Source organism: Penaeus chinensis, chromosome 26 (assembly GCF_019202785.1).
Source record: "Penaeus chinensis breed Huanghai No. 1 chromosome 26, ASM1920278v2, whole genome shotgun sequence".
NCBI classification, from domain to species: Eukaryota; Metazoa; Arthropoda; class Malacostraca; order Decapoda; family Penaeidae; genus Penaeus; species Penaeus chinensis.
In genome coordinates, this window is record NC_061844.1 from 8,723,366 (window position 1) to 8,733,365 (window position 10,000).

At 42.7% G+C, this 10,000-nt stretch overlaps 1 protein-coding gene across 5 annotated transcripts in view; it reads left to right on the forward strand.

Annotated features, from left to right (window-relative positions):
- The window catches only part of LOC125039115 (protein bric-a-brac 1-like), an 80,189-nt gene that overhangs the window by 34,046 nt on the left and 36,143 nt on the right, over positions 1 to 10,000 (forward strand). The window contains exon 1 of one of the 5 annotated variants that reach the window (XM_047632854.1): positions 2,583 to 2,917. The exons of the other annotated variants lie outside the window; for them this stretch is intronic. Within the exon in view, the coding sequence (XP_047488810.1) occupies positions 2,839 to 2,917 (79 nt within the window). The 5' untranslated portion in view covers positions 2,583 to 2,838. Of the gene's footprint in view, positions 1 to 2,582; positions 2,918 to 10,000 lie in introns of those variants that run through there. 5 annotated transcript variants of the gene reach the window in all.

The window sequence follows — 10,000 nt, forward strand, 5'->3', positions numbered from 1 at the left end:
TATATATATATATATATATATATATATATATATATATATATACATACATACATATATACACATGTATGTATTATATAAAATAAATTATACATATATATATATATATGAAAACACTCTACCGTGTTGATACTATGGTAGAAAAACCCACAATGTAAAACTAGATTAGATTTATTAAAAGTGAGACTTTCAATAAATCTAGTTTTACATTGTGGGTTTTTCTACCATATATATATATGTATATATATGTGTGTGTGTGTGTGTGTGTGTGTGTGTGTGTGTGTGTGTGTGTGTGTGTGTGTGTGTGTGTGTGTGTGTGTGTGTGTGTGTGTTTATTATACGCGACGATAATATGTGCAACGCGTGCTCAACTCGACCAGCACACTCTCGGCGAGGCAACTGCGTAGCCATCCAAGCGTGTAGTGTTTCGGCAGCTGCGGGCAAAATAAGAACAAGAAAAAAAAGAAAGAAGACGAAAAGGAAAATGCAGTAAATAGGCTGTTATTAGGAGGATTTTTTTTTTCAAACGAGACCGAGGATGCCTTCATATTTTTTTTATGTATATATATTTTTTTAAATTTAGCTTTTCGTATTCTGTTCATGATCAGTGAGTAAGTAAGCTGTTGGCGTAAACCGTTGTCATCTGGAAGCAAACGTTAGCAACCGCCCGTGTCAGCTTATCAGACGGGCAGGATGTGCGGCCGAGGGTTGGTTACTAACATGCACCTGATATAGATATAATTCAAACAAAAGAAAAGAAAAAAATAATAAAGATAGAGAGATAGCAAAGAAAGAAAGAAGTAAATACGATTTGAAACTTTTGCATCTTTTCTCTCTCTCTGTTTTTCCCTTTTTTGCATCCTTTTGCGTCTTTGCATGCATCGAACGACTTGCAGCGAGCTCTTTTTTCGTTCACATCCGCCTATATTATAATGGCTGTATAAACGAAAGAAGGAGAGATATAGACGAAAAAGTGCCATGACGGAGCGGAAACTGTTTGATAAGGGAGCTGAAACCTCTACATCTATACATCCCCTACAACTGTAGACTCACAGATATACGCAGTCAAAAGTTATTCAGTTTTGAGGGAAAAATACTGATATATATATGTATATACATGTTAACTGGGGGGGGGGGGATTAATTTTAAAAATCTTTGTAGTTGATACTAAAATATAGATAGATAGACTGATACATAGAAAGATCAATATAAAATTGTAACGTGGAGGTGGCTATCCATTTCACTGATAGATCGCAAGAGAATCAAATTCCACAAGAGGAAAAAAATATATATATATCATCTCCCCGTTTGCTTTATGCTTCCTTACAAGAGATCGATATAAATACCTACCTTTGAGAAGTGCAATTATCCTCGTCAAGACAAAATAACACCGAATCGAAATACAACTTTGAATAATTTATAGTTCGTTTTAGAAGGTATAATTGTATGTAATTCCTGGAGACTGTAGGGCAATGGCTGCACACCAGTCCTTAAACGGGAGGAGACGAGAGGGCTGTTCACGAACCATTTCCTGGGAGGGCGGGAGGGAGAGAGAGAGGGAGGGAGGGAGAGAGAGAGAGAGGGAGGGAGGGAGAGAGAGAGGGAGGGAGGGAGGGAGAGAGGGAGGAAGGGAGGAAGGGAGGGAGGGAGGGAGGGAGGGAGGGAGGGAGGGAGGGAGGGAGGGAGAGAGGGAGGGCGGGAGAGAAGGAAGAAGGGAGTTGGAGAGAGAAAGGGAATGAGGGAAGGAGTAAAGTAGGGAAGTAGGGAAGTAGGGAGAGAAGAGAGAGAGAGAGAGAGAAAGACAGAGAGAGAGAGAGAAAAAGAGAAAGAAAAAAAGATAACAAGAACAAAAGCATGAGAAAGAGAAAGAGAAAGAGAAAGAGAAAGAGAACAAGAGAAAAAAAGAGTGAAAGAGAAAAAAAATAAGAAAAATTCAAATACAGAAATAGAGAAAAAAATAAAGAAAAATAATCAAGCACGCAATAGAAATCCTCTAACCGAGCGACTGACAAACAATCAAACGCACTGGCAGAGATCAGACAAACGAGAAGGATATGCCAGTGACACACACGAAGAGCTGCTAAGTTCTTTGTTGATTTATACCGTGTTATCAGACTGCACCGGCCGGGCGAAGGCAACATTGCAACATTCCACTCTCCTTCCGTCATGCTCCCTTCTCTCGTCTCCCTTTCATTCTCCTTTTCCTTTTCGTCGCTTCTCCTCTTTATCACTTTTATTCTTTATCGTTTTTTTAACTTTTTCTCTTTTTCACATTTTGGCTTTTTCTCTTTTTCGCTTTTTTTTTCTTCTTTTTATCGTCTTTTTCTCTCTTTCTCGTTTCTTTTCTTTCTCGCTTTTTTCCATTTCTCGTTTATTCTTTTCCTTTTTTTTTTCTCCTTGATGTACTTTTGAGGTTGATAGATAGATAGATAGATAGATAGATAGATAGATCGATAGATAGATCGATAATTAAGTAGAGAGAGATAAATAGATAGTGAAAGCGAGATATACAGTAGGGAAAGGGAGAGAGAAATAAGAGAAAAAAAACAGACAAATAGACAGCGAGAGCCACAAAGACAGAAAACTCATTTACAGACAGACACCCCCCCCCCTACTCAAAAAAAGACACAGCACGACCTCAAGCATCCATCAGCGGGGCGAGTCTGCCCGACCGGCCACCGGAAGTCAATATCACTCTGGCCTGCATCACCCTCCTCCTCCCCCTCCCCTCCCCCCGTCGCCGCCGCCGCCGCCGCCGCCGCCGCCCGCGCTTACAGTGTACTTAATCCTTTCGTGGCTGGAGGTGCACCTTCGTCAGTGTCTTCGTCGAGAGCTCCCGGGATGCCTTTCGAACAGAGGACGTCCAAGGAAAGAACGGGGGACGAGAGGCGAGGTGGATGCGGATACGACTCTGTGCTCGGTAGGGGTCGTGTGCATAAGGGGGGGGGGGGGGCGTTTGTGTGTGTGGAGGGATGGAAGGAGGGAAGGAGGGAGGGAAAGAAAGAGAAGGAGGGGAGGAGGAAGAGAGGGGAAGGGAAGGAGGGAGGGAGAGGAGGAAGGGGGGGAGGGATGGGGGAGGGATAGATAGCTATACATACATATATATATATATATATATATATATATATATATATATATAGAGAGAGAGAGAGAGAGAGAGAGAGAATGATAGATATGCAGATAGACAGACACACAGATGTATAAACAGAGAAATGGATAGATAAGGGCCAGACATAACTATGTATAAACACCCATCTATATGTAAAAATAACTCCCTCTGTATTTATATAAAAGTGAGAAAAAACGCAAAGGAAACCGATTTAACGAGGGACGTTGGGGGGGGGGGGGATGCCTCGCTCGTGCTCAGTGCCACAGGTGTGTCGCAATAGAGAGCCACAGACACAGTGCCACGCGGTCTTGAGCATTACGCCACCCCGCTGTAACCTGCGCTGGAAAGCGAGAGCGAGGGAACCCGAGGCGGAAGGAAAATCGAGAAAGACATTTTTATTTCAACTTTTTGTGATCTTGTTTGATTTAGGTGTTGATTTTTCTGTTTTTCTTTCTTTATTTATTATTTTTATTTGTATTGCTAGGCGTCAGTTCAAGAATGGGGAACGGAAGGCGAAGAAAAGGAGAGATAGAAAGGAGAGAAGGAAAAGAATTTCGAAAGATAAAGAAAATGGGAAGAATTGAAAAAAAAGACAAATAAAAACAAAAGAGACGTAAGAATGAGATAATAAAAAAAAAAAAAACATAATGATTCAGATAAAGAAAAAGAAGAAAAACAAAATCAAAACTGAAATTAGAATTCACACCCGATTCTATCCCGCTGGTATGATAAGTAGCGCACGGTTAGCCGTTGCCTCTGGATCTCCCTTTGCAATTATGCATGCATCCCACCCATACTCAGCGGCAACTGCTCGGGGCAATTACCAGTGCAAATAACTGGGCCTGTAATTACCTGTCTTGGCAACCCTCTAACCATCTTATTTGGCTCGTCTGCCTTTTAAAGAGATGTATGTTTGGTCGTTCGGAACATCAAGTTGATATTAAGCGCGCTATTTACTGCGTTGCATCGTTCCGGGAATTAATTTCATTGGGACGGTTTCATTAGCGTGGTTGAGGGGTGGGGGGGGAGGGTAGGGAGGGAAGGGGAGGGGAGGGGAGGGACTTCGCTCTCTCTCTCTCCCTTTCTCTTTCTCTTTCTCTTTCTTTTTCTTTTTCTCTTCCACTTTCGCTTTCTCTCTCTCTCTCTCTCTCTCTCTCTCTCTCTCTCTCTCTCTCTCTCTCTCTCTCTCTCTCTCTCTCTCCCTCTCCTTTGTACTTCCTTTTTTCTTCCCTCTTTCCTCTTCCCTCATTTATTGCTTATGGGTGTATAAATATATTTATTAGCGTCTTAGTTTGTTTTCGAGTGTGTGTGTGAGCGTACGTGTGTGTGTTTGTGTGTGTGTGTGTGTGTGTGTGTGTGTGTGTGTGTGTGTGTGTGTGTGTGTGTGTGTGTGCGCGTGTGCCAGTATGTATGTAATGAATGCTGTATGTATGCGTATCGATGTGCACATATCCGTCGGAAATGCTTTTATCGCCGTAGCTCAGCATCTCGCACGTACCTTTCTCTCACCTTCAGCGACTCACTCACCATCTCGCACGTACCTTTCTCTCACCTTTAGCGACTCACTCACCATCTCGCACGTACCTTTCTCTCACCTTTAGCGACTCACTCACCATCTCGCACGTACCTTTCTCTCACCTTCAGCGACTCACTCACCACCTCGCACGTACCTTTCTCTCACCTTCAGCGACTTACTCACCATCTCTTGCCACTGTACGACTGGTCACGAGAATCAGGCGCTCATTTCCGGTGTCACACTGAAATACTGAACATAACTAGAGAGGGAGAGGAGAGGAAGTGAGAAAGAGGATAGGGAGGGGAAGTTGGAGGGGGAGGGTAAAGTCAGAGTGAGTGGAGAGGGAGGAAGAGAGAAAGAGGGAGAAAGAGAGAGAGGGGGAGAACGAGAGAGAGAGAGAGAAAAAAAGAAAGAAACACAGGCAAACAGACAGAGAGGGACAACGCTCAAGAAACAGCTAGAGAGAGAGAGAGAGAGAGAGAGAGAGAGAGAGAGAGAGAGAGAGAGAGAGAGAGAGAGAGAGAGAGAGAGAGAGAGAGAGAGAGAGAGAGAGAGAGAGAGAGAGAGAGAGAGAGAGAGAGAGAGAGAGAACAAGATGAAAAAAAAAAAAAAAAATTAACACCAGGACCCGAGTCAGTTAATGTCCAGTCATGCTCCTTTGTTAGCTCGCCCGCAGTGAAAACCTCCCTGTATTACGATCGTTCTAACCCTTTCACTCCGGCCTGGGAGAGAGACTGTAGGCCTAGGCGCATATCCGCTCTTCAGGCGACGTAGGCCTATAGACAAAGAGTAACGCTTCTCGTCTCCGATGCTGCTCCGTGAGCCGCGTCTCGTCCCTGTGGAAATGCGGTTGTAGGTGCACCAGGTAGGCTGGCAGACAGACAAGCAGATGGGTAGACAGGCAGGCATCCAGGCAGGCAGGCAGACAGACAGACAGACAGACAGACAGACAGACAGACAGACAGACAGACAGACAGACAAACAGACAGACAGACAGACAGACAGACAGACAGACAGACAGACAGACAGACAAACATGCAGGCAGACAGGCAGAAAGACAGATAGACAGACAGCCAGATGTCAGACACGTAAATGGACAAACAGACAGAATAATCAAGTAAGACACATAAGCTCTGAAAATAAAATTTCTTCATCGTATATATACTTTACAATAAACTTACTGATAGACAGACACACGAACGGAAATCTAGACAAACGAACAAACAGACACGCAGACAGATAACTCGACAGATAAATACGTAGACAGACAGCTCGACAGACAGCTCGACAGACAGCTCGACAGACAGACACGCAGACAGACTGCTCCACACCTAAATAGTACTGGCTCGTATTCTTGGCCCTCTGTGGTGCATGTATGCTGACTAAGACCCGTTTTAAGTGGGTGAATTCGTGCCAGTCACTGCCTCTCGCCTGTGGCCTATATTTTCGTATCGCGCGATAGGCCTATGGCATATTCTCATTAACCCTTTCCCTTCGTTTGAAATGAGGGCGCGCATGCATGTCTCCCTCACTCTCTACGTGTTTTTTCCCTCTGTATGTTTTGTTCTTTATTCTCTTTCCTTACCTATCTGTCTGTCTGTCGGTCTGTCTGTCTGTCTGTCTGTCTGTCTGTCTGTCTGTCTGTCTCTGTCTCTGTCTCTGTTTCTGTCTGTCTCTCTCTCTCTCTCTCTCTCTCTCTCTCTCTCTCTCTCTCTCTCTCTCTCTCTAAAATCAAATCAAATCTCTCTCTCTCTCTCTCTCTCTCAATCAATCATCTCTCTCTCTCTCTCTCTCTCTCTCTCTCTCTCTCTCTCTCTCTCTCTCTCTCTCTCTCTCTCAAATCAAATCAAATCAAATCTCTCTCTCTCTCTCTAAAATCAAATCAAATCTCTCTCTCTCTCTCTCTCTTTAAATCAAATCAAATCTCTCTCTCTCTCTCTCTCTCTCTCTCTCTCTCTCTCTTTCATATTTTTTCTTTTCCTTTGTCTTCCTTTCTCTGTTTGGCTTCCTCTCCCTCTCCTCATTTCCAAATTTCTCATCATACTTCCCTTTCCCTCCCTCTACCCCTTTCCCCTTTTCTTCCTCTCCCTTACCCCCTCTCTCTCCTCACACCCCCTTCTCCCCTCTTCCCTCCCCTCCCCCCTTTGCGTACCCCCCCCTTCCCCTCCACAAAACCTTGGCAAGTAACACTATCACAACGCCCTTGGTATATTTTTTGTTGTTGTTGTTTATGTTTGTTGTTTATGTTTGGCGCGTAAACTAGTTTCGAAGGGACCTTAAGTGTAAATGAAGGTGAATGTAATGATGCGATAATGATGATAGTTACGTTGCTGTTCATAGTTAAATTAATTTGTGATTTGTTGTAATGTTTATGGTGAAGGTGTTAAAAGTAATCTTTATAATGAATTCTATTACTATAGTTGTAATCCTTACTATATTTCCTTGTCCGTACGATTATTATCACTTTTCTTCCGATTCTCATTTATCAAAATATTTATAAGCAGGATGAACGCCCACCAAACAAACAACAGAAACAACAACACTTGTATATACAACTCCCGAGGACGAGCTAAAAATAGAACAACAAAGAAAATAAAGAAAATAAAAAAAAGGAAAAAAATTGCATTTCGAAGGCCTAAGCGCTCGTGTTCGTTCGTTCGTCGGTGCATACCAGTGGCCTCTCGCTCTCAACCCTTTCACTTTCCCCCCCACCTCCTCTTCCCCCTTCACCCCCCCCCCTACACAACATAGGCCTAGCAGAGAGCATTTCTTCCATTGTCTCTTCGTCCACCTGAATTTTTCGTGTTCCTCCTACGCAGTCTTGTGAATTTCTCTTTTTTTTTCTCTGTTCTTTTGATTTCTTTCAGTCTTTATCTTTAACTTTTCGTTTTCTCTCTCTCTTTCAGTCATTCAAATTGCCTTTATACCTTTCTACGACTAACAAAGAGAGAGAAAGATATATCTATGTATATATATATATATATATATATATATATATATAGAGAGAGAGAGAGAGAGAGAGAGAGAGAGAGAGACAACAGAAAAGATAAGGCAACAAAACCACCCGATGAATGGAACAAGGAACCAACAACAAACAAAACAATTAGGGAACAAACGCATTACAAAACGAAGACGACAATGAACGCTAACAACACAAAGAAAAGGAAAAGTTAAATACTAATTTATATCAGAACCGACGCCGATCGCCACGAGACTCGACACATTCGCTAGACGTGTTATGAGACGAACGTTTTTAGCCCCGCGTGATGTCCGTCCGGCAGAGACCCCTGGCTTATAACCTACTTTAAAAGATAGGGGTATCGTGCGAAGGCCGCGCTACGTACGTGTCTGCTTCTGCTTAGAGCGTAGGCCTATCTGCTTATAAATTCACGTAGGCCTAAGACATTTTCATATGAGTCACCAAGGCTAGACGAAAATGTAATGGGGAGAAGGAGATAGAGAGAGAGAGAAGGGGTTACTTAAGAAGAGTGAGAGAGAAAACGGGTTTGGGTTGGGAAAAGGGCGCGGGGAGGGAGAAGTAATATTATTTTGCGTGTCTGTCTGTCAGCTTTTGAGTGCGAGGGTTAGTGAGCAATATGGTTGAGTGATCACAGCACAGGCGTTAACCTCCCCTCCCCCCTAGTCTTCCCCTCCCTCCTACCCCCTCCTCCCCTCCTCCCTCTTCACCCCCTCCCCCCCTCCTCCCCTCCTCCCCTCCTCCCTCATCACTCCCTCCTCCCTTCTACCCCCTACCCTTCTCTCTCTTCACCCCCTTCCCCCCTCTTCACTCCCCCCCACACCCCACCCCTTTCACTATAGCCTATTGTTTTATTATCTTACATAATTAACTATGCCGGATGGAATGTACTGGACCGCGGCCACGAGCGTATCTCGAGAAGCAGTTTCAGTTTGAATTTGATAAATAACCGTTTGATTTTACCGGATATGTGCTGACTCTCCTGACGGTGAGACTATTCCATTATAACTTTTGCTTTCTGTTTGTCCGTCTCGTTTTTATTTATGTATTATTATTATTTTTTCTAGGTCTAAGGCTAAATGTAAATGTATACATGTGTCTTTATCTTACGAATATACATACATACATACATACATACACACACACACACACACACACACACACACACACACACACACACACACACACACACACACACACACACACACACACACACACACACACACACACACACACACACACACACACACACACACACACACACACACACACACACACACATACACACACACACACACACACACAACCCCCTCCACCAACACACAAACCCGCCCATACACATACAACCCCCCTCAACCCCCACCCCCACCCCCCACCCCACCCCCACAGCAGCCAAGCACAGCCCACAGTAAAACAGCAAAGATTTAAAGAGTAATGCAACTTAGTCTCCTCAGTTGGAGTAGCAAGTAGCCAAATTGACGTGTAATTATAGTCACCTTCACCGCAAATGCAGATCGTTGTAGAACTGCCTTCCGTTATACTGAGTTCTGTTTGGCCAGTCTCCGGACGAGGCTCTCGGTCACGGTTTTCAGAGCCTTATATTTTTTATGATTTTCTGTGATTCTTCTTTCGTTATCTTTCGTTTATTCTTTCTTTCGTCTTTTTCTCTATTTTTTCTGATTTTTTGTTTATCATCTCCCGTTTCTATTTTTTTCTTTCTCTCTCTCGTTCTCTTTTCCTCTTCTTCTTCTTCTTCTTTTTCTTCTTCTATGCTTCTTCATTTCTTTTCGTTATTTTTTTCCTTTTTTTTCTTCTTCTTCATTTTTTCTATCTTTTTTTTTCGTATGCTACTTCTTCATCTTCTTCTTGTTCTCCTTCCTCTTATCCATTTCCTTCTCTCATTCCTTTACTATGTTTTCTCTCCTCTTTACCTCATTATCGTATATGTTTATATTCTCCTTCCCTTTCGCCAAACATTCAACTAATAAAAAAAGAGACGATATTAATAACAATAATAATAACAATACTAACAATAAAACAGATAATAAAAAATGAGATATTTAATACCAAAATATTATTAAAGAATTATTTTTATTCTTCCTAAATCACTCATTGCTTCATTGTCACCGTCCGTAGTAGACAAGTGTTAGTAAAGTGTCATTGCACACTAATATTGCATATTTGAGCATTGTTCTTATGTATTTTTGGACATGTTATTTGTTAGTTTTATTTGTTTATGGTTGTCGGAGGACGTGTGTGTGTGTGTGTGTGTGTGTGTGTGTGTGTGTGTGTGTGTGTGTGTGTGTGTGTGTGTGTGTGTGTGTGTGTGTGTTTTGTATGGATGTGCGCATGTATGTGTTTGTGTGTTACTATTATAATGGTAATAATAATAATAACAATA